At 43.6% G+C, this 25854-nt stretch overlaps 1 protein-coding gene across 1 annotated transcript in view; it reads right to left on the minus strand.

Annotated features, from left to right (window-relative positions):
* LOC147747587 (vitellogenin-1-like) overlaps positions 1 to 25854 on the minus strand; it is a 1134322-nt gene that overhangs the window by 286683 nt on the left and 821785 nt on the right. The window contains exon 28 of the mRNA XM_086925703.1: positions 1038 to 1173. Within this exon, the coding sequence (XP_086781829.1) occupies positions 1038 to 1173 (136 nt within the window). The remainder of the gene's footprint in view (positions 1 to 1037; positions 1174 to 25854) is intronic.

The raw sequence follows: 25854 nt of genomic DNA on the forward strand, positions 1-25854 counted from the left end.
ACTGCGTCTGATCCGGTGTTAATGTGTGTGGGTTTTATCATCCTTACACTAGGGAGTGTGTGTTCTCCCTGTTGAGAGGTACCATAATCTCCCAATACATCCTGGCTCTTCTGTGTTTACAGTTTCTCCCAAATCTTAAAGTAAGTTTTGGAGTTCCTTCATTCCTTAAACATGCATTACTGCGTAAGTGATCCCTGATGTTCTATTCGGACTCTGCATTATGTACCTAATGCCCCCCGTTTTGCTTTATCCTATATCTGGATATGTGTTTTTTTATATTTTGAATGCAGTTTATATTTATGACCTCTTAACCTTCATGAGTTTTGTTGTGTTATGGGTGCATTTTAGCATCTGTTTTGGCCCCTAATGAAAATGTTCTTAACGTGATGGCATTTTATTGCATATGCATGATATTTTTGGTTTTATGGTTTACGAAATAAAGTTGATCACCATTGTCCACATATGTTCATTTTAATGTCCTTCTACAAATCAAAATATTCTTATCTTTCATTAGTTATTGGATTTTTAGATACTAATATATCTAAATCTGACAAAGGTATTAAATATATGTGATCAGAAAGCCACTAATATCGCAAATCTCACTAAATTTAAAATAAAAGCTCTAATATCATTGGAAAGCACTGTGGCTGCATTTGTAACTTTAATATTGTCATAATTACACACGATAGGGTTGTTGATGGAACATAGAAGAAATCCGTGTGTAGGACTCGTGCAGTGGAAAGCAGAAGGCAACATCATTACTCTTTACATTAAGCAGCGGTAAAGAATTTATATTTGAGTTCAAAAATTATAGGAAATATTTTGACTGCCTGTCAAAAAGGTGTTCAGAATTAAATTAATTTCACTTCTACTATTACACCAAATTCCATGCAGCATTATGAACGTCTCATACGTCAACATACTCACTGTTTTATGTATGAACGTTATTTATGCCAGATTCTGCATAAAAAAACGAGAAGCATGTGTTTATAAGTACATCTTTTGCTTTCCATAGCTTCAGTAGTGAGACAATTTACCTGAATGTTTATTTTGTAGTTGCTTTGTAATTTGTTTCAGATAATTCCAACTTGGTTGATGCAAAGTTTTACGAAATACGTTCAGATCCAATGGCACGTCAAATGGAACTGGAACAGCTTCAAAATAAAGGATTACCTGGAGGGAAATATTGCAGTATTTTAGAAAATTGTTGTGATAAATAATAGGGTGTGTTATTTGATGCATTGCTTTTGTTTACCAGTAGAAATAAAGTTGTCTTTTGGGGTTCAATGCCACCAATTTGAAAATACCATTCTTTTTTTCGATTGGAAAAACTAAACACTGTCCAATGAAAATATCATGATTATTAATGGTACTGTTAAAACTAGGGGTGGGGGAACTCATGGAATTTCACTCAATTGCATTCAGCGGAGTTACAGGAAAACTCAGCGAGATTCCACAGAGTTCTGCGAGTGGGTGGAATTGGCACGTCACGCTGACTTTTAGCAATGGGAGCTTGTTCCACGCTGTAACATCCGCACACATGGCACTATGTCGTGCATCAGAGGGCATTGATTTGCTGCAGCTCGAATAGATTTTCTACTTGAGCTGCATCTTTCTCACCGCGAACATTTGCGAGCGGTTGCGACCATCCAAGACCGCCTGCCTACATTGAGAAAATCTCACCAGGTGCTGTCCTAGCGCACGAAAATCGTGATTAGGAACGGCCATTCTCATTCGCCAACTTACTGCTGGGAAGCTGCGTCTGAGAAAACACTCCAACACTCTGCGGTTGGTGTAGTTTTGCTGGAACGCCATATTACAAGCGTAAAGCAGATTTGGGAAAATCTTTAAGACCTTCGGCCGCAGAGCAGAATTTACCATCCACCCCTAATTAAATCTTAAATCTTTAAGCTGCAACTTTTGTTATATTTTGCACTGGAGATTGTAATGGCACCGCAAAAATAAAAATATAAATAATTGCTTTGGAATGAATCGTGCTTTTTTGCTGATAGTGTTAAAGACAGTGCAAGTGTCTTTAAGTGTCTCTGCAGAAACCTCTTCTAAATGTGGACAAACACCTTTATTCTCCTCATCGCTGATGATACTGTAACAGTCAGTAAAGTAATCCATATTCCAGCTGGAGTATGCTGCCAGGGGGCTGCTTATTAAGAGTATTCTGTCAAATGCCCTCAGAGTAACTGGATGTGACAGTCGCCCAAGAGTATCATCTCACATTCCTACCTAATAATGTAGGGCTAGAGTTTAAATACTAAAGGATCAGGTCTTGATATTTTAGTGAAAGAAGTATTTTGCACCCGTACTATGCCTGATAACTCAATTTCTTAAACTGAACACCCAGGCACACTGCTAATTCTGTTCTTCCAAAGGATACTGTTGAGAGAATACTATTGTGCATTGGATATAGACTGGCATTGAGCTTTCATCTTGTTCCAGGTTTTGGAAGACATTCGTTTTTTATTTGAGTAGTAATCGAACCATTTTCAAGATCAATATTTTTAAACTGCAAAAGGTAATCTTGCAATCTCAGACATTAAGTCATTTGAATCTGAGGTACAGCTGTTCAAATAACGCCCATTTTCCCACCTCTTCTGCTTGCTTACACTTCTATTGACACACTTTATTGATATTCAACCTCAAAGTAACAGATTACAGTTCTTACATGCTGCCATTTCTACTTTCAGCATTTGATGTAAAGTGATCTTACGTTGTTAATGTTTTCTTATACCACATCACATATCCTAGGAGTGGGATGTGGCTCAGCCCCTGCTGAGAATTGGATGATTTTGTTTTCTATGTGATATGTTCTGTTGTCCCTGGACTCACAGTAGCCATTTACTGCTGAAATTCTACTGAATGTTCAAGAATATAATGTTTAGACTTTGACTTCATTGGAAGGTAAATAGTGTACCATCAAGGATTACTCTTGGAGTTTGGTGGTGGATAGAATATTAAGTTTCATTTAGCACACATATCACTTACAATAAATAAAATACCCATGCAGTTTCTTTGAAAAGAGAAAAAGAAAACCTTATTTGTGTTACATAAATGCATAATAATCCATGGAAATTCAACTGCATTAAAAATGCTTTGCTATGTGCCTTTGGATATTTTGTATCAGTATTATGGTCAGGATATACATTGAGCAAGGGCTGGAGGTACAGTAACTTGAAATGGAATGTTTAGCCAGGTGGACTGTCTTGTTTCTATCTAAGGATAGTGTTCACAGTTTAATGTACTAATATTCTTAGAGGTTGGGGAACACACAGGGGCCTACCACAAAGTCATTCTGGATTACACAAAGTCATACTCCTGTTGTATTTTTTCACATACTCTTACGTAACTCTGAAAATGACCCCCAAAACATCTAAAATGGGAATAGAATTGGAGTATTAAAAAAACTGTCATCTATAATTTGAACACACAGAAAGGACTGTGGGGCATATTATCAAGCCTGTGCGCTAAAATTATCGCCGCTTTATCGGCCGAAAATGGCCGATAAAGCGGCGATAATGGGCTTGATAATTTGCTCTGTGGAATTCCAATCGAAGCCCATGTTAGATGTCTTCACATCTAACATGTGCTTCGATTGGAATTCCATAGAGCATATTATCAAGCCCATTATCGCCGCTTTATCGGCCGTTTTCGGCCGATAAAGCGGCGATAATTTTAGCGCACAGGCTTGATAATATGCCCCTGTGTTCTCTTTGCATTTTCACTACTAAGGAGTTGAATATTTTATGCGTGTGTCACTTAAGCATGTAAGAGTATGCAAAATTACACTCCTGTATTTATACTTCCTGTACACATAATTCTACTGTTAATCAGCCCCATAGATTCATTCACATGGCCTCATACAGGCCTGAGATAATAGCTTTAGTTGTGCTGATGATATCCTATTCTTCTTCTCCCTGAATGTGGAAGTGAGCAGCTGGACTCTTGTGGCAGGTCTCTTGCATATTGGGTTATGGTTGAGTGTGTGGGTCATGATATGACAATAGAAGCCTACCGGTCCCTTATTTCTCAATCACTACCACACAGGGGTAAATAGTGTAACACAGAACCATTGCTGAAGCTTGTGTGCATAACTCTCCAGTTAGTTTTGTGGCAGGGGTAAATTGTGGAACAGCAGCATTGTGAAAACCCATGTATCTTCACAATCAAATCAGTAGTACAACATGAGAAAACTGTGTCACACAACACCATTGCAGAGGCTCGCAGGTCCTCTCACTATAGTTGTTAATACAGCAAGAAAAAGCTGTGAAATGGCACATTCTGGCTGCAGTCTATATGCTGCCAGGGACACAATTAGGGGTAATAAAGAGAGAGTGTGAGAGAGAGAGAGAGCGATGGAGAGAAAGAGAGATTGAGAGAGCGAGAGAGAGAGAGAGAGAGAGAGAGAGAGAGAGAGAGAGAGAGAGACCATTGACATCACTGTCTTTCTCGGTATTTCTCCATCGCAATTTCTTCACTTTCTCCACATGTCTCACTTTGCTTCATGATCATGGTCATGGTCAACTGGGGAGTGGTTGCCTGGCCTTCCATTAATTGTTGATGTGCACAACTCCTTATAGCAGTACACTGGATGCTGGACTGAGGCTTTGAGCTGAAGTAAGGGACATTCTCATGAATAATTCTTACAAAGAGTTTTATTTTCTTCAAATCTTTATGGTGAAGCAGAGGCCATGATTTTTCATTTAATACTTCCATCAGTCCTTACGTATTTTCCCTTTTCCTTCACCAGAGACAGGTTCATGTCTTTAGCCTCAGACCACCTTTGTTTAAATGCACAGAGCTCTTCTGAGTAATTAGTCTCTACTCAACTATAACGTTGACATAGAGTTGTGGAGAGAACTATTCATTCCAAAGATTATTTTCTACAAATGTAATGCAAGTGCATTATAAGTTATTGAATCCCTGATATATATATAGGACCTTATAAAATACATAAAGTCATCAACCCAATTGCTGTGAAGCTTGCTTTGCCAAAGCATTTGAGGATTCACCCACTCTGTCAAGTGTCTTTAGTAAAACCTTCTTTTACCTCCATAAAAAAAACCACTGTCTCCATATGGATATATCACAAACAGGAATACGGGGTTAAAGAAGTTCTAGATGCGAAGAAAAGAGGAATAAGGATATGGTACCTAATTTCCTGGAAAGGGTATGGTCCAGAAGAATACTCCTGGAAACATGCCTGGGGGTTCATGCTCCAAGCATGTCAGGAAGTTCCATGAAAAGAATCCAAATAAGCCAGGACCATGTCAGTGTTCTCTGGAGAGGGGATGGACTGCCACACCCAAAGCTATCTTCCTCTTGAATGCTGCCATGTGTCTGCAGGAAACGTAGGCATGAATATCAGCTCCAGCAGTCCCGCTTTATCAAGTTATTCCACAGCATCACAGACATTAAGGAGGTGGTGGCTAAAACAAATATAGGCCGGAAAAATGAGATAATTCAGCTAAATACTACATATCCCATGAGGCTGTGCAAGTGGTTCATGGTTGTCCTTTTTGTTCACTAAAAAGGCAAGGCTATAAGAAACCATTCCACCAGCAAGGCAATGCAGATTATTTGGAAATGCTGCATCTCTCACTGCTGGAACTCCGCGAGTGGTGGGTCTGTTAAGGGTGCTGCAGCATCAATCCAGTTTCTGCCTCTCACTCGTGTTGGGTGCCTCAGGGGATAGACTTAGGTTCCCATTAGGTCCTAACGGGCAGACGTCCGCCTGCCATCCCATCATAGAAAGTGACCGCCCGGTGTCTGCAATTAAAATGCGACCACAGTGGCATCCAGCATTCCTGACATTGTGACGGGCGGTGCACTCAGCACCGCCCGCCACAATGCCAGGAAGGCATGCTGTGCACTTCCATGCACAACATGGCAGGCACAGCGTGGTGCCTGCCATATTGTGCATGGAACTGCTGGGGGGTACCATAGGTACCCCTCATGTGCACCCCCCAGAGTTTCTGGGGGCCCACAACGGGCCCCCAAAGCAGACTCCGCATACCTTTCCATGGCAGAAATGCCACCACGGAAAGGCATTGTGAAATGCCAATTCTAATATGGCTGGCGGTGTCTGATAGACACCACCACCATATAGAACCCTTTTCCGCCCGGTTGACATGTCGACCGAGCGGAAAAACGGCGGACGGTCTTTCCATCCGCCATGGACACCCCAGCCATAATAATATGGTGGGGGGTCATTCCGGCACGGATGGTGGGCAGATCGCCCCCGCCAGGCCGGCGGTGGCTACCGCTGGCCTGGCAGGGGCTATCCGCCCGCCATCCTAATTGGGCCCTTAGTTGTTTGCCCTCGGGCTTCTCCAAGGAGTTGCCTTACATGTTTGATTCTGTTTTAGGATGTACTAGTGTTCTTGGGGTAGTGTTCAGCATCTCGTCTGAGACACTCTGAATGTACACTGCCTTCTGTTTCACTTTGGATTCTTGTGACATTACGTCTCATAGTACAGTAGTCAGATGGCAACTTTGGAGCTCTAAGTTGCTACGAATACTATCACTCAGGTATTGGGCTTAGCGCTTTGTGGATTGAACAGCATGGTCTCTTCAGGAACATAAGGAGCAAGCTGATGTATAGTTAAATTGCTAATTTTAGGCATCATTGTTTATGGAAGAAATTAAAGAATGATTCCACCCAAAAAGTATATCTATATATCCACCAGCAAGGCAATGCAGATTATTTGGAAATGCAGCATCTCTCATTGCTGGAACTCCGCGAGTGGTGGGTCAGTTAAGAGGGCTGCAGCATCAATCCAGTTTCTGCCTTTCCCTCGTGTTGGGTGCCTCAGGGTATAGACTTAGTGGCCCATTAGGATGGCCCGCCATCCCATTGTAGAAAGTGACCGCCCGCCATAAGGGCGGGGGTCCCGTGACTGCAATCAGGATGCGCCTGCCACAGTGGCGGGCGCATTCGGCATTCCTGACATTGTGGTGGGCGGTGCCCTCAGCACTGCCCGCCACATGGCCAGGAAGGCATGCTGTGCACTTCCATGCACAACATGGAAGGCACCGCGTGGTGCCTGCCATATTGTGCATGGAACTGATGGGGGGTACCATAGGTACCTCTCGTTTCCCTCCCCCCACCCCCCCGGAGTCCCTGGGGGCCCGCAACATGCTGTTGTGCTTTTATGTCAAAAACTTTTTAAACTAAAGATACTACTAATATATATATATATATATATATTTATATTTATATTTATATTTATATACATCGTCATGGCACGCAGAGTGACCTGGATAAAACGAATTTTGTAGCGTTCCCTGCATCGCAAAATGCGATGCTGTGCGCGCTACAAAATTAGTTTTATTAATTAAATTTTTTACTTACCTCCAATTATCCATATTCCGGTTTTTAGCACCCCCCACCCTGCCCCTCCTCCGCCCCTTCTTTCTGCCCCACCGGAACTCCCTCCACGGGCCTTGGCTTTTAACATGTTGAAAATCATTCAGAGGATTGAGCTGCATCTAGCCAGTGTCCATTCACAGCAAAATAGGTTTCTATTGGCCATGTTTAGGTTTAACCAACCTCTTCATCATCTTTGGCATCCCCATGTGGTTGAACGTGGTCAGAAGCAAGAATGTCTTGCGGCTGAGAGAATAAGTCTCAGCAGAAACCTCTGTATTTTGTAATGTTTTGCTCTGATTTTAGCTGACTTGTTGAAGTCCCTAAATGTTGGTATGGCCAGCCATGTTTTATCTGCAGATGCTTCCCAATGAATGTGCTAATTTTATTGATTTATAATTTTTGCAAGCTGCTGTGGCGTCCAGGAGATCAAGACTTGATTACTAGATGTAGTGTTATAGTGGGATGTGTTATGCTGTTATATTAACTATTATCATTTTTTCCTAATTTTCAGTAATTATTTTTACCACGAAGATGTTGTTTGCATTCTTTGGTGGTTGGTGGTTTTATCAACAAAATTAAGATTTATTATGAATGAGGAAGTCATTTCCCATAGAAATTATAGTTTGTGCTCTAAAAAAATTAAAATGAGTACATATTTTCTGAGTTCTTTAATAGAGACAAAGCGCTTTCAAATTATTTACTATATTCATGTTTTTTTATCAAGTTGATAATTTGTTGCGCTTATGGGCAATGATGTGATGTTATGGCCAGAGCTGCTGACTTTGCAACTGCAGAACCAGGTTTGTGTTTCTGCATCGTCTTAACACCCTGTTATGCTTAGAAAATCAGTTAATCTCCCCATGCCTAAAACCAAAATAAATGTGTCCTTGTATAATGTAACTGATCATGTACAGCACTCAAATACCTTCAGGTTATGTCCGCGCCAACAAAACTGTGATTTTTTTGTATTTTCAAATTGACACACCTCTGTCCTTGGACTACACTTGGGTTACATTTGGGTGATATTTGTGCTAAATGTGGATTATTTTTTCTCTGGTGGCCATTTTCTCAGACTTTTTGTTATGAAGCTCCCTAACTCCTTATTTACTGCAGTATCCTCAGTAGAAAATGTTGTCAGTTTTCCATTTCAATCCCATCAATATGGCTTTAAGATGTGCCACTCACTTGGCATAAATTTAAAATATAGTGCACTTTAGTTGCTCATTAGAACATTGTGGTGAAGCTGCTCATCACCAGAGAGTTAACTGGTCTGCTGTTGGTGATGAAAGTACATGTTTCAGTCTGCATATCAGAATGTTTTAATGAAATCGAAAACGAAGATATTTGAGAACTCATTTTAAATGTGTCCTAAATGACGTGTTACCAGTTTGATTCAATCAAGGTAGCTGCAGGTGTACCACACTTTTGTCATGAGACTGCAAGCACTCTCTTCATTGTTTAGGTCACTCTGGCAGTCTGCAGGTTAACACAGGGGAATCAACAGAAAGGCTGCTCCTGATAGAAGTAAAAGTTTTACTGAGCATATCAAACTTAATTCTCACATGGCTGAAAAATATAGTGTGAATTTACAGAAAATATGCTTTTATTCTATCTGCTTGAGCACTTCCCATTACCTCTATGAGAAAATCATGATAAAGCAGTTTTCTCTTAAACGAGATTCATGAACTCCAAGTACAGGGTCAACATTTTTCACAGGGCAAAATCACATTCGAACACACCACAATTCCTAAAATTAGCATAGTACCACCAACAAATGACTTATTGTCTAACTAAAATCTTTAATCACCCTTCAGATGTGTACCTTTTTGTGATCCTTAAAACCTGCCATTCACTACAAGCATTTCAATGGGGACCCTGTACAAGAGTCCAATAATGGCTGCCATAGTATGTTGTCCATGTTGTGTCCAGGTATTAAAGGGGGGTACCATTGGGACCCTCACCCATACCCTTTGTGGCCTGGGTGTGTTCACTCTGGCCCGTTGCTTTTTTTTTATCCATTTACAGGACGCAAAGACTATGTCCCTGAGTCTTGTAATGGCGGCCATAATATATTGCTCAGTTTGAAACCAACCAATCAGGATTGACTAGTTCCCTGTACATTGGCCAATCAGAGCATATACTGGACACCAATTGCCTAAATATATAGGAACGTTTGACCCCCAATTTCTCAAAAAACTACTGAACAGATTTACACCAAGTCACGAAAAGCACAATCTGTGAACCAAGATCTACCTTATTACCAAATTTGGTGTAATTCCACTCAGCCGTTATTGCTGTAGCCCGTATTAAAGAAGTCCATGTAAAATGCATGGTTATTTTTGAGTTTTGGAACCCCCCCCTTTTTTCTCGGCCCTCAGTTGACACATCACCCCGAAGCTTTCCAAGAAGGAGATGCGGTGGATGACCTTTGTTTTGGAAAGTTTTGTGAATATTCATCAAATGGAGTAAAAGATATAAGCAGGCCAAAATGTGCTCTTTCTATTGAAAAGCAGATCTAACCATGACTACCTAGTGCCGAACGCCCCAAGGTAATGTATATATACACCCAGTGCACCTATATAGTATTATTGCTCTGTATTGGTAACATACCATCAAAGCCGACCTGGAATTAATAAAAGCAACTGCTGGCACATGTGTTTGGCTCTGAATAGAGGCCATCAGGGAAGTATAGCTTTGCTCAGACTCAAGGAAGCAAATAGTGTAAGTCAAAACAATGCAATTTCTGGCTTGGATTGCTGCATAAATTATGAAAAAAAGAACAGGAAACATTTGGGTTGTTCACACGTTTTGGGTGAAAAGCAGCTCCTTTTTATAGAACCCTCTACAGCACCATTGACATTACAAATCTGCTTAACTTCAATGTCAGTTTTCCTAGCAGAGAACCCGAGTAGGGCAGCAAGGATTATGCAACAGTAGTAGACCAAAGCATGCATCACACAGTTATCTAGATTTTGTGTCAAAAAGGGGCATATTATGCAGCACTATGCTACCATTCTCTGTCGGTATAATTTTGAAACAAAGGAGATAGAGACAATATTTTCTTTTTAAGTATGCAGCAAATGATATTGAAAATGTGGTCAACCAATAACTATCATGTAATAAGTCCCACAGTAACAGCATCTCATAAATCCACTGGCTTTGAACATTGTCCATTGTTTTATCAACCATTTATATATTTTATATATATATATATATATATATATATATATATATATATATATATATATATATATATATATATATATATATATATATATATATATATATATATATATATATATAACCTACTGGCGATAGCCAGTAGGTATATATAGTTAGGATTTTTTCCCTATGGGATTTCTGAAAATTCTATGTCTAATAACTTTGGCGTTTGTGGACGGAATCGGCTGAAATTTTCAGGAAAATTGCACATTTTGTTTCTGAGCAGCTCCTGGAAATTTGGGGGGGGTTCGTCAAGGGGGGGCCGAGAAAAAAGGGGGGTCCCAAAACGCGTTTTTCCCATGTTAATTTCCATAGGGCGGTTGGACTCACTTTTAGCCCGAACGGCTGAATGGATTTCCACGCAACTTGGCAAAATTGTAGGGACTGTTAGCCCGATGTGCCTTTGCTAGGTCTCAATATATGTGCTTCAGTGGATTTTGAGAAATTAACGTTTAAAACAAGATATATATCTGTAACAGCGCTCCGGGCAGCGCTCCGGTTCGCGTACTTTTCGCGTATCGGAACTTTGCGAAGCGAAGCTGATTGGCTCTCCGGTGTCTGTCAACATTCTAAACAGTCCGGAGCGGCCGCCATCTTGTCTCTCGGTAGGATCGAGAGACAAGAGGAGGCCAAAACAAAGGGGGAAATGAAGGAAAGGGGGCGAGGTAGACCCCTTCTGACCCCCTAGGATTGATGAGGGGGATATTATAGAGTCACGCGGGGCCCAAAAAAAAAAAAAAAAAAATTCCGATTTTTTCGCCGTAGAGACGCGTCCCGGTACGCGAACCGGGCAGCTAACCGGGCAGCTAACCGGGAAGCTAACCGGCAGTGTAACGGGAGTCTGAGGAGTAGCTGATTGGCTGTCAACATTGTAAACAGTCCGGAGCGGCCGCCATCTTGTCTCTATATAGTTAGGATTTTTTCTCTATGGAACTTTGGAAAATTCTATGTCTAATAACTTTGGCGTTTGTGGACGGAATTGGCTGAAATTTTCAGGAAAATGGCACATTTTGTTTCTGAGCAGCCCCTAAAAATTTGGGGGGGGGTCGTCAAGGGGGGGCCGAGAAAAAAGGAGGGTCCCAAAACGCGTTTTTCCCATTCATTTTTCCATAGGGCGGTTGGCCTCACTTTTAGCTCAAACGGCTGAATGGATTTGCACGAAACTTGGCAAAATTGTAGGGACTGTTAGCCCGATGTGCCTTTGCTAGGTCTCAATATATGTGCTCCCGTGGATTTTGAGTAATTTAGGTTCAAAAAAAGATATATATCTGGGCGGAGCCTAACCACACATCTGATCTGATTGGCTGTCAGCACTTCATCCAAGAAGTGTTGGCAGCCATCTTGGGACCAATATACATGATAGCACCTCATTAAAAAGCATTGTAGTTAATAGAGGGTTTTAGGACTTTAGTTACATTATATAACGTTTGTGATATGTGCACGTGTGGATTTTGTCTCATTAAGGTTAAAAAAATATATATATATCTTTAAGCGTGTTCTGGCGCGCTTACGTTTTGGGTTTGGTTTGCGCTGCAGAGACGATACGTCACGGTTATGCGATGCATCATGAGGCGTCTCACGGGCTACGTGATACGTCACTTAATAAAGAATATATTTTACAGCTATAGATATTAGCTTTTAAAAAACCAATGAAATTCACAGAAAAAAACATAGGTTATAGACCATATATAGTTAGGAATTTGCATTTACAAAACCTTGAAAATTCACTGAAAAAACCATAGGTTATAGACCATATATAGTTAGGGATTAGCATTTAAAAAACCTTATTTTATTTGCACAAAACCATTGAAATTCCATATATAGTTAGTTGCACTAACTATATATCGCGGACCCGCAATCCACTGCTAATGATGTCACATATTACATCATTCATGACATGGTCAGTGACATCACTGATGACATCACTGATGACATCTCAAATGACATCACTGATGACATCACTGATGACAACACCCAGTGACTGTATGTTTCTGTAAAGTTAAAATATGTCTTACATATTGAAGAATGAGTGGATGTATAAGTGTCTGGATGAAGGATTTAGTAGGTGCATGACTGACTGTATGAGAGAATGATTAAATGTGTCTCACTGAGTGCATGGGTTAGTGATTAAAGTGTCTTAATTTGGCAATCATTATTTATGTTCTTCTGTAAACTGCTGCATGTTTAAATCAGTAGCTATATCAGTAACTATATGGGTTATTGAATGGTTGCCCAAGTATTTGTATGGGAGACTGAGTATGTGTGTGGGTGGCTGGGAGGTGTATAACTCTGTGCATAGATGTGTGAGCAGTTGATTCCCTAGGTGTATGGGTTCAAAAGTGCATGTAGAAACAGCTGTATGGACAGTTGACTGTGTGCATGAGTGTATTGGTGAGTGAATGGATATCTCAGTTCTACATGTCAAAGTAAGTACATATGTAAAACACACTCCATGTGAGAGTTGACATATATAAATAACTGAACATAAGAGCCAGTGAATGTGAGAGTGGCTGTATGAATCATTGTGAACTTGTATCAAGGATTGTATAAGAGAGTAAATATGTGTTAGTATATGTTTGAATAAGTAAGGTGTGTATAACTGTATAGTTGAGGAAATGGAGGTGTGATTGATTCTTTGCATGACTGACTAGGTGTGTGAGTAACTCCATAGATGTGTGACAGTCTGTGAGTGCCTGTTTACACTGAGTGTATCTAAGGTTATATTAGAGTCTGAAGATGTATTATCACATAAATGATATCATCAGTGATGTAATCAGTAATGTCAAATGAGATGTCAGTGATGTCATCAGTGATGTCATTTGAGATGTCATCAGTGATGTCATCAGTGATGTCATTTGAGATGTCATCAGTGATGTCATCAGTGATGTCATTTGAGATGTCATCAGTGATGTCATCAGTGATGTCATTTGAGATGTCATCAGTGATGTCATCAGTGATGTCACTGACCATGTCATGAATGATGTAATATGTGACATCATTAGCAGTGGATTGCGGGTCCGCGATATATAGTTAGTGCAACTAACTATATATGGAATTTCAATGGTTTTGTGCAAATAAAATAAGGTTTTTTAAATGCTAATCCCTAACTATATATGGTCTATAACCTATGGTTTTTTCAGTGAATTTTCAAGGTTTTGTAAATGCAAATTCCTAACTATATATGGTCTATAACCTATGGTTTTTTCTGTGAATATATATATATATATATATTTTTGAACAAAGGGGGCGGCACAACTGGATACTATATTAAGCTTTTATTCACACAAACACTCCACCAACGCGTTTCAGCCTCACGGCTTTTCTCACGGTCAGTAAGTCCTTTTTTGCTTTTGGTTTATATACTGCCCCATGTTAGCCCTTAAGTGGCATAATGGGATATGTAGTTCTACCAGCAATGTATTGCAAACAGTAAAATAAAATAAATTAAAATTAAAACAAAGGACTGGTGTGCTGTAAATTGTCTGAGTATAGTACTCTAAGCATCTTAAGTTATTATCACTTAGGGCTTTTTACTTTACAGTTCATAATGTAAAGTAAAAAGCCCTAAGTGATAATAACTTAAGATGCTTAGAGTACTATACTCAGACAATTTACAGCACGCCAGTCCTTTGTTTTAATTTTAATTTATTTTATTTTACTGTTTGCAATACATTGCTGGTAGAACTACATATCCCATAATGCCACTTAAGGGCTAACATGGGGCAGTATATAAACCAAAAGCAAAAAAGGACTTACTGACCGTGAGAAAAGCCGTGAGGCTGAAACGCGTTGGTGGAGTGTTTGTGTGAATAAAAGCTTAATATAGTATCCAGTTGTGCCGTCCCCTTTGTTCAAAAATTAATTTTGGGGCTTCGATCCAGCTCTCGGGTTGAGCACACACTGTCGAGCGCTCTCAGGCTTGGAAGGATCGTGTTGGATTCATATACATATATATATATATATATATATATATATATATATATATATATATATATATATATATATATATATATATATATATATATATATATTCACTGAAAAAACCATAGGTTATAGACCATATATAGTTAGGGATTAGCATTTACAAAACCTTATTTTACTCGCACAAAACCATTGAAATTCGCATATATAGTTAGTTGCACTAACTATATATCGCGCACCCGCAATCCACTACTGATCATGTCACATATTACATCATTCATGACATGGTCAGTGACATCACTGATGACATCACTGATGACATCTCAAATGACATCACTGATGACAACATCCAGTGACTGTATGTTTCTGTAAAGTTAAAATATGTCTTACATATTGAAGAATGAGTGGATGTATAAGTGTCTGGATGAAGGATTTAGTAGGTGCACGACTGACTGTATGAGTGAGTGATTAAATGTGTCTCACTGAGTGCATGGGTTAGTGACTAAACTGTCTTAATTGATGCATCATTATGTCTGTTGTTCTGTAAACTGCTGCATGTGTTGATCAGTAGCTATATGAGTAACTATATGGGTTATTGATTGGTTGCCCAAGTATTTGTATGGGAGACTGAGTGTGTGTGTGGGTGGCTGGGAGGTGTATGACTCTGTGCATAGATGTGTGAGCAGTTGATTCACTAGATGTATGGGTTCAAAAGTGCATGTGGAAACAGCTGTATGGGCGGTTGACTGTGTGCATGAGTGTATTGGTGAGTGAATGGATATCTCAGTGCTACATGTCAAAGTAAGTACATATGTAAAACACAGTACATGTGAGAGTTGACATATATAAAAATCTGTGCATAAGAGCCAGTGAATGTGTGAGTGGCTGTATGGATCATTGTGAACTTGTATCAGGAATTGTATAAGAGAGTAAATATGTGTTAGTATATCTTTGAATAAGTAAGGTGTGCATAACTGTATAGTTGAGGAAATGGAGGTGTGATTGATTCTTTGCATGACTGACTAGGTGTGTGAGTAACTCCATGGATGAGTGACAGTCTGTGAGTGTCTGTTTACACTGAGTGTATCTAAGGTTATATTAGAGTCTGAAGAGGTTCATCGTATTATCACATGAATGATGTCATCAATGATGTGATCAGTAATGTCAAATGAGATGTCATCAGTGATGTTATCAGTGATGTCATTTGAGATGTCATCAGTGATGTCATCAGTGATGTCATTTAAGATGTCATCAGTGATGTCATTTGAGATGTCATCAGTGATGTCATCAGTGATGTCACTGACCATGTCATGAATGATGCAATATGTGACATGATCAGCAGTGGATTGCGGGTGCGCGATATATAGTTAGTGCAACTAACTATATATGCGAATTTCAATGGTTTTGTGCGAGTAAAATAAGGTTTTGTAAATGCTAATCCCTAACTATATATGGTCTATAACCTATGGTTTTTTCAGTAAATTTTCAAGGTTTTGTAAATGCTAATCCCTAACTATATATGGTCTATAACCTATGGTTTTTTCAGTGAATTTCAATGTTTTTTTAATAGCAAATATCAAAAGCTGTAAAATGTATTCTTATTCTAATTCAAAAATATATTTTATATTTTTGTAATATATATTTTTTTAAATTTTTTTTTAATTATTTTTTTTGTTTCGCTGCCGGTCCGCGAACCGGGCAGCTTCCTGTTAGCTTCATTTTGTTCCGCGATCCGGTCCGCGAACCGGTAAACGTTCCGTTAGCGCAACTACCGCGTAAGAAATCAACATTGTGACGCGTCGCGTAAGCGCGACGTATCACGTTACCGCGTAATGCGTCTTATGACGTGCCGCGTTAGCGCACCCGGAAGCGCACCGGAACGCGAACCGAGGCGCGAAGCGCAGCGCCCCGGAAGCGATCCGGGGCGCGGAGCACGTAACGTAAGCATAACAGGTCATGTGACTTATTTATAAAACTTTTCATTGGTTCATTTTACTTTTGGTTTCCTAATGATGGAAGGCTTGGTCATATGACCTAAAAATAACACTTTTCATTGGTTTAGAACATTTTTTTTCCCAAATGATGAAAGCCCCACCTTTTTTTTCTCACTTTGACTTGTAAAGCAAAGGACCCAGATGCATTTACAGTTAATCACTAACAATGTTCCAGGCTAATGTATTTTCCCTGGAAATTTACAACTGTCCTGCAAGTAAAATATTCCTATTTCGAGAAAAAGGGCGTTTCTTCGTCCCATGAGGGAGCCGTTGAGCAAAAGAAGCTCGGCCTGCTGTCTTAGTCGCTGATAGGCCTGAATATCGGATTCTTATCGATCACTTTATCTTGCAGGAGTGGAAAACAAAACAGCCCTTGACCATTTATCTTTACAGCATTCCTGCGTATTATACCTTTTAACCGTCATGTAATCGGGCTGCTTTATTTCACTTGCCTTTTACTGATTCGAAAACAGTGGCTATTATTCAAAACTTTACCAATCTAGGTACTACTACCACGTTTTGTTTTAAAAACCTTTATTGTGAAAATGTCAGTATACAAATATGGGCCTATAACCACGTGGGCCGGCCACGGAGCAAACTGGAATCGTATATGATGAGGGGACATTTACACTGTAGAAGAACGTAACGGGCGGGCTATTAGGTTGCAAGAACTAAGGTGTCTAACAGTTGCGGAATCGGTGGACGTAAATTTTATAATTAAAGTACGACAGGGCCAGTTACAATAAAATTATCTAGATATACATTTGCGGGCAAGTACCATGGGTGACGTTAATTCGAACTTTCAATAGTACAGTAATCAATAACACATCAGAACTCAATATCAATAGGGATGTCCAAATGTTCAATCAGTACTCGTCCCCGCCCGCCATGTGCTTCAAAACTGCATACGTATCTCGTGATATCAAGGCTGGGCAACCAGTACACAACAAGGAGTTGCGAGTCCCATTTATACCGGCGCCATTTTGGGCGAGGCCGGGCAAGTCCAGGATATAGTCAAAATGTCTCCATCAACCAGCGGTCGGACCAGAACACCTTTCGGCAGTCAAAAAAGGTTCCGTTAAATGACAACAGAAGAGATAGGCAACAAGAACCATCAGTCAAAAGAGGGGAGGGCAAGTTCTTCCCTGCCGGGTCACGTTGGGGCTCCACCGGAACTGATCGAATTGGTAGTCTACAGTGTTTCTGGATGTTTCAGACTGAAGCTGGCGTCAGCATGAGAGCACCACCATCTCGTGGCTCCGTCGTGGCCATTCCGCAAGCAATCATGGCAGCCGCTCCCCACCGGAAGCCTGCGGGAGTCGGGGGCCCCGGTGACTTTTGTAGAATCTTCAAGGCTGAGAGGACGCTTTCGGGAATGGGGTCCATGCCCTAGCAGGCAAGCGTCCGAGTTCCAAGGTGTCCCAGGGCCATTTTAGTGGACCAGGCCCAAATCCGAAGAGCCGGCCGCCATTTTGAGAGTCCTGTGGCAGCCGCCTATCGCTGCACCGCAAGAGTGGGCGCAATTCAGCTGGATGGTGGGCGAGACGCTGTAGCCGCAAGAGCGGGCGCAACTCAGCTGGATGGCGGGTGAGGCACTGTGCGCAAGAGCGGGCAAAACTCAGCTGGATGGCGGGTGAGGCACTGTGCCGCTAGAGCGGGCGCAACTCAAGTGGATGGCGAGTGAAACGCCAAGGGGCGCCCCAATGCAGCTGAGGAGCCTCCACCTGGGGAGGCGGGGGAGGCCCGTTCGCGCCGCCTCCCCCCCCCCCCGGGGCGCCCCACACCGTCTTTCGATTCAGAAAAGGGGGTGGTGATGAACAGAGTGTCTGAATTGAGCAGACCACTCTTACCCAGTCCAAAGATCAGGGCTTGATCCATCACCGTTATTTATCTCACTGCCCCATCCCAGCTCAGAACCTGGCTATATGCAAATCAGTCTGTCCCTGGCCCAGTGCATCATGGGAACAGGGCAGACTAAACTACCAAGCCAATTCTTCACCAGAAAGGAAACAAGCTACCGGGGACCGGTTTCTGGCATTTCAGCCGTCTTCGGCCCGGCTTGCTTGAATCCTGATGGAGCAGTGAGAAAGGGACTCATGTCTGAATATACCCTGCCACACCTATAGTGGCCAAAATCGATTCAGAAAAGGGGGTGGTGATGAACAGAGTGTCTGAATTGAGCAGACCACTCTTACCCAGTCCAAAGATCAGGGCTTGATCCATCACCGTTATTTATCTCACTGCCCCATCCCAGCTCAGAACCTGGCTATATGCAAATCAGTCTGTCCCTGGCCCAGTGCATCATGGGAACAGGGCAGACTAAACTACCAAGCCAATTCTTCACCAGAAAGGAAACAAGCTACCGGGGACCGGTTTCTGGCATTTCAGCCGTCTTCGGCCCGGCTTGCTTGAATCCTGATGGAGCAGTGAGAAAGGGACTCATGTCTGAGTATACCCTGCCACACCTATAGTGGCCAAAATCGATTCAGAAAAGGGGGTGGTGATGAACAGAGTGTCTGAATTGAGCAGACCACTCTTACCCAGTCCAAAGATCAGGGCTTGATCCATCACCGTTATTTATCTCACTGCCCCATCCCAGCTCAGAACCTGGCTATATGCAAATCAGTCTGTCCCTGGCCCAGTGCATCATGGGAACAGGGCAGACTAAACTACCAAGCCAATTCTTCACCAGAAAGGAAACAAGCTACCGGGGACCGGTTTCTGGCATTTCAGCCGTCTTCGGCCCGGCTTGCTTGAATCCTGATGGAGCAGTGAGAAAGGGACTCATGTCTGAGTATACCCTGCCACACCTATAGTGGCCAAAATCGATTCAGAAAAGGGGGTGGTGATGAACAGAGTGTCTGAATTGAGCAGACCACTCTTACCCAGTCCAAAGATCAGGGCTTGATCCATCACCGTTATTTATCTCACTGCCCCATCCCAGCTCAGAACCTGGCTATATGCAAATCAGTCTGTCCCTGGCCCAGTGCATCATGGGAACAGGGCAGACTAAACTACCAAGCCAATTCTTCACCAGAAAGGAAACAAGCTACCGGGGACCGGTTTCTGGCATTTCAGCCGTCTTCGGCCCGGCTTGCTTGAATCCTGATGGAGCAGTGAGAAAGGGACTCATGTCTGAGTATACCCTGCCACACCTATAGTGGCCAAAATCGATTCAGAAAAGGGGGTGGTGATGAACAGAGTGTCTGAATTGAGCAGACCACTCTTACCCAGTCCAAAGATCAGGGCTTGATCCATCACCGTTATTTATCTCACTGCCCCATCCCAGCTCAGAACCTGGCTATATGCAAATCAGTCTGTCCCTGGCCCAGTGCATCATGGGAACAGGGCAGACTAAACTACCAAGCCAATTCTTCACCAGAAAGGAAACAAGCTACCGGGGACCGGTTTCTGGCATTTCAGCCGTCTTCGGCCCGGCTTGCTTGAATCCTGATGGAGCAGTGAGAAAGGGACTCATGTCTGAGTATACCCTGCCACACCTATAGTGGCCAAAATCGATTCAGAAAAGGGGGTGGTGATGAACAGAGTGTCTGAATTGAGCAGACCACTCTTACCCAGTCCAAAGATCAGGGCTTGATCCATCACCGTTATTTATCTCACTGCCCCATCCCAGCTCAGAACCTGGCTATATGCAAATCAGTCTGTCCCTGGCCCAGTGCATCATGGGAACAGGGCAGACTAAACTACCAAGCCAATTCTTCACCAGAAAGGAAACAAGCTACCGGGGACCGGTTTCTGGCATTTCAGCCGTCTTCGGCCCGGCTTGCTTGAATCCTGATGGAGCAGTGAGAAAGGGACTCATGTCTGAGTATACCCTGCCACACCTATAGTGGCCAAAATCGATTCAGAAAAGGGGGTGGTGATGAACAGAGTGTCTGAATTGAGCAGACCACTCTTACCCAGTCCAAAGATCAGGGCTTGATCCATCACCGTTATTTATCTCACTGCCCCATCCCAGCTCAGAACCTGGCTATATGCAAATCAGTCTGTCCCTGGCCCAGTGCATCATGGGAACAGGGCAGACTAAACTACCAAGCCAATTCTTCACCAGAAAGGAAACAAGCTACCGGGGACCGGTTTCTGGCATTTCAGCCGTCTTCGGCCCGGCTTGCTTGAATCCTGATGGAGCAGTGAGAAAGGGACTCATGTCTGAGTATACCCTGCCACACCTATAGTGGCCAAAATCGATTCAGAAAAGGGGGTGGTGATGAACAGAGTGTCTGAATTGAGCAGACCACTCTTACCCAGTCCAAAGATCAGGGCTTGATCCATCACCGTTATTTATCTCACTGCCCCATCCCAGCTCAGAACCTGGCTATATGCAAATCAGTCTGTCCCTGGCCCAGTGCATCATGGGAACAGGGCAGACTAAACTACCAAGCCAATTCTTCACCAGAAAGGAAACAAGCTACCGGGGACCGGTTTCTGGCATTTCAGCCGTCTTCGGCCCGGCTTGCTTGAATCCTGATGGAGCAGTGAGAAAGGGACTCATGTCTGAGTATACCCTGCCACACCTATAGTGGCCAAAATCGATTCAGAAAAGGGGGTGGTGATGAACAGAGTGTCTGAATTGAGCAGACCACTCTTACCCAGTCCAAAGATCAGGGCTTGATCCATCACCGTTATTTATCTCACTGCCCCATCCCAGCTCAGAACCTGGCTATATGCAAATCAGTCTGTCCCTGGCCCAGTGCATCATGGGAACAGGGCAGACTAAACTACCAAGCCAATTCTTCACCAGAAAGGAAACAAGCTACCGGGGACCGGTTTCTGGCATTTCAGCCGTCTTCGGCCCGGCTTGCTTGAATCCTGATGGAGCAGTGAGAAAGGGACTCATGTCTGAGTATACCCTGCCACACCTATAGTGGCCAAAATCGATTCAGAAAAGGGGGTGGTGATGAACAGAGTGTCTGAATTGAGCAGACCACTCTTACCCAGTCCAAAGATCAGGGCTTGATCCATCACCGTTATTTATCTCACTGCCCCATCCCAGCTCAGAACCTGGCTATATGCAAATCAGTCTGTCCCTGGCCCAGTGCATCATGGGAACAGGGCAGACTAAACTACCAAGCCAATTCTTCACCAGAAAGGAAACAAGCTACCGGGGACCGGTTTCTGGCATTTCAGCCGTCTTTGGCCCGGCTTGCTTGAATCCTGATGGAGCAGTGAGAAAGGGACTCATGTCTGAGTATACCCTGCCACACCTATAGTGGCCAAAATCGATTCAGAAAAGGGGGTGGTGATGAACAGAGTGTCTGAATTGAGCAGACCACTCTTACCCAGTCCAAAGATCAGGGCTTGATCCATCACCGTTATTTATCTCACTGCCCCATCCCAGCTCAGAACCTGGCTATATGCAAATCAGTCTGTCCCTGGCCCAGTGCATCATGGGAACAGGGCAGACTAAACTACCAAGCCAATTCTTCACCAGAAAGGAAACAAGCTACCGGGGACCGGTTTCTGGCATTTCAGCCGTCTTCGGCCCGGCTTGCTTGAATCCTGATGGAGCAGTGAGAAAGGGACTCATGTCTGAGTATACCCTGCCACACCTATAGTGGCCAAAATCGATTCAGAAAAGGGGGTGGTGATGAACAGAGTGTCTGAATTGAGCAGACCACTCTTACCCAGTCCAAAGATCAGGGCTTGATCCATCACCGTTATTTATCTCACTGCCCCATCCCAGCTCAGAACCTGGCTATATGCAAATCAGTCTGTCCCTGGCCCAGTGCATCATGGGAACAGGGCAGACTAAACTACCAAGCCAATTCTTCACCAGAAAGGAAACAAGCTACCGGGGACCGGTTTCTGGCATTTCAGCCGTCTTCGGCCCGGCTTGCTTGAATCCTGATGGAGCAGTGAGAAAGGGACTCATGTCTGAGTATACCCTGCCACACCTATAGTGGCCAAAATCGATTCAGAAAAGGGGGTGGTGATGAACAGAGTGTCTGAATTGAGCAGACCACTCTTACCCAGTCCAAATATCAGGGCTTGATCCATCACCGTTATTTATCTCACTGCCCCATCCCAGCTCAGAACCTGGCTATATGCAAATCAGTCTGTCCCTGGCCCAGTGCATCATGGGAACAGGGCAGACTAAACTACCAAACCAATTCTTCACCAGAAAGGAAACAAGCTACCGGGGACCGGTTTCTGGCATTTCAGACGTCTTCGGCCCGGCTTGCTTGAATCCTGATGGAGCAGTGAGAAAGGGACTCATGTCTGAGTATACCCTGCCACACCTATAGTGGCCAAAATCGATTCAGAAAAGGGGGTGGTGATGAACAGAGTGTCTGAATTGAGCAGACCACTCTTACCCAGTCCAAAGATCAGGGCTTGATCCATCACCGTTATTTATCTCACTGCCCCATACCAGCTCAGAACCTGGCTATATGCAAATCAGTCTGTCCCTGGCCCAGTGCATCATGGGAACAGGGCAGACTAAACTACCAAGCCAATTCTTCACCAGAAAGGAAACAAGATACCGGGGACCGGTTTCTGGCATTTCAGCCGTCTTCGGCCCGGCTTGCTTGAATCCTGATGGAGCAGTGAGAAAGGGACTCATGTCTGAGTATACCCTGCCACACCTATAGTGGCCAAAATCGATTCAGAAAAGGGGGTGGTGATGAACAGAGTGTCTGAATTGAGCAGACCACTCTTACCCAGTCCAAAGATCAGGGCTTGATCCATCACCGTTATTTATCTCACTGCCCCATCCCAGCTCAGAACCTGGCTATATGCAAATCAGTCTGTCCCTGGCCCAGTGCATCATGGGAACAGGGCAGACTAAACTACCAAGCCAATTCTTCACCAGAAAGGAAACAAGCTACCGGGGACCGGTTTCTGGCATTTCAGCCGTCTTTGGCCCGGCTTGCTTGAATCCTGATGGAGCAGTGAGAAAGGGACTCATGTCTGAGTATACCCTGCCACACCTATAGTGGCCAAAATCGATTCAGAAAAGGGGGTGGTGATGAACAGAGTGTCTGAATTGAGCAGACCACTCTTACCCAGTCCAAAGATCAGGGCTTGATCCATCACCGTTATTTATCTCACTGCCCCATCCCAGCTCAGAACCTGGCTATATGCAAATCAGTCTGTCCCTGGCCCAGTGCATCATGGGAACAGGGCAGACTAAACTACCAAGCCAATTTTTCACCAGAAAGGAAACAAGCTACCGGGGACCGGTTTCTGGCATTTCAGCCGTCTTTGGCCCGGCTTGCTTGAATCCTGATGGAGCAGTGAGAAAGGGACTCATGTCTGAGTATACCCTGCCACACCTATAGTGGCCAAAATCGATTCAGAAAAGGGGGTGGTGATGAACAGAGTGTCTGAATTGAGCAGACCACTCTTACCCAGTCCAAAGATCAGGGCTTGATCCATCACCGTTATTTATCTCACTGCCCCATCCCAGCTCAGAACCTGGCTATATGCAAATCAGTCTGTCCCTGGCCCAGTGCATCATGGGAACAGGGCAGACTAAACTACCAAGCCAATTCTTCACCAGAAAGGAAACAAGCTACCGAGGACCGGTTTCTGGCATTTCAGCCGTCTTCGGCCCGGCTTGCTTGAATCCTGATGGAGCAGTGAGAAAGGGACTCATGTCTGAGTATACCCTGCCACACCTATAGTGGCCAAAATCGATTCAGAAAAGGGGGTGGTGATGAACAGAGTGTCTGAATTGAGCAGACCACTCTTACCCAGTCCAAAGATCAGGGCTTGATCCATCACTGTTATTTATCTCACTGCCCCATCCCAGCTCAGAACCTGGCTATATGACAAATCAGTCTGTCCCTGGCCCAGTGCATCATGGGAACAGGGCAGACTAAGCTACCAAGCCAATTCTTCACCAGAAAGGAAACAAGCTACCGGGGACCGGTTTCTGGCATTTCAGCCGTCTTCGGCCCGGCTTGCTTGAATCCTGATGGAGCAGTGAGAAAGGGACTCATGTCTGAGTATACCCTGCCACACCTATAGTGGCCAAAATCGATTCAGAAAAGGGGGTGGTGATGAACAGAGTGTCTGAATTGAGCAGACCACTCTTACCCAGTCCAAAGATCAGGGCTTGATCCATCACCGTTATTTATCTCACTGCCCCATCCCAGCTCAGAACCTGGCTATATGCAAATCAGTCTGTCCCTGGCCCAGTGCATCATGGGAACAGGGCAGACTAAACTACCAAGCCAATTCTTCACCAGAAAGGAAACAAGCTACCGGGGACCGGTTTCTGGCATTTCAGCCGTCTTCGGCCCGGCTTGCTTGAATCCTGATGGAGCAGTGAGAAAGGGACTCATGTCTGAGTATACCCTGCCACACCTATAGTGGCCAAAATCGATTCAGAAAAGGGGGTGGTGATGAACAGAGTGTCTGAATTGAGCAGACCACTCTTACCCAGTCCAAAGATCAGGGCTTGATCCATCACCGCTATTTATCTCACTGCCCCATCCCAGCTCAGAACCTGGCTATATGCAAATCAGTCTGTCCCTGGCCCAGTGCATCATGGGAACAGGGCAGACTAAACTACCAAGCCAATTCTTCACCAGAAAGGAAACAAGCTACCGGGGACCGGTTTCTGGCATTTCAGCCGTCTTCGGCCCGGCTTGCTTGAATCCTGATGGAGCAGTGAGAAAGGGACTCATGTCTGAGTATACCCTGCCACACCTATAGTGGCCAAAAGCGATTCAGAAAAGGGGGTGGTGATGAACAGAGTGTCTGAATTGAGCAGACCACTCTTACCCAGTCCAAAGATCAGGGCTTGATCCATCACCGTTATTTATCTCACTGCCCCATCCCAGCTCAGAACCTGGCTATATGCAAATCAGTCTGTCCCTGGCCCAGTGCATCATGGGAACAGGGCAGACTAAACTACCAAGCCAATTCTTCACCAGAAAGGAAACAAGCTACCGGGGACCGGTTTCTGGCATTTCAGCCGTCTTCGGCCCGGCTTGCTTGAATCCTGATGGAGCAGTGAGAAAGGGACTCATGTCTGAGTATACCCTGCCACACCTATAGTGGCCAAAATCGATTCAGAAAAGGGGGTGGTGATGAACAGAGTGTCTGAATTGAGCAGACCACTCTTACCCAGTCCAAAGATCAGGGCTTGATCCATCACCGTTATTTATCTCACTGCCCCATCCCAGCTCAGAACCTGGCTATATGCAAATCAGTCTGTCCCTGGCCCAGTGCATCATGGGAACAGGGCAGACTAAACTACCAAGCCAATTCTTCACCAGAAAGGAAACAAGCTACCGGGGACCGGTTTCTGGCATTTCAGCCGTCTTCGGCCCGGCTTGCTTGAATCCTGATGGAGCAGTGAGA

This window comes from Lissotriton vulgaris, chromosome 1_1 (assembly GCF_964263255.1).
Source record: "Lissotriton vulgaris chromosome 1_1, aLisVul1.2, whole genome shotgun sequence".
In the NCBI taxonomy this organism is placed as follows: domain Eukaryota; kingdom Metazoa; phylum Chordata; class Amphibia; order Caudata; family Salamandridae; genus Lissotriton; species Lissotriton vulgaris.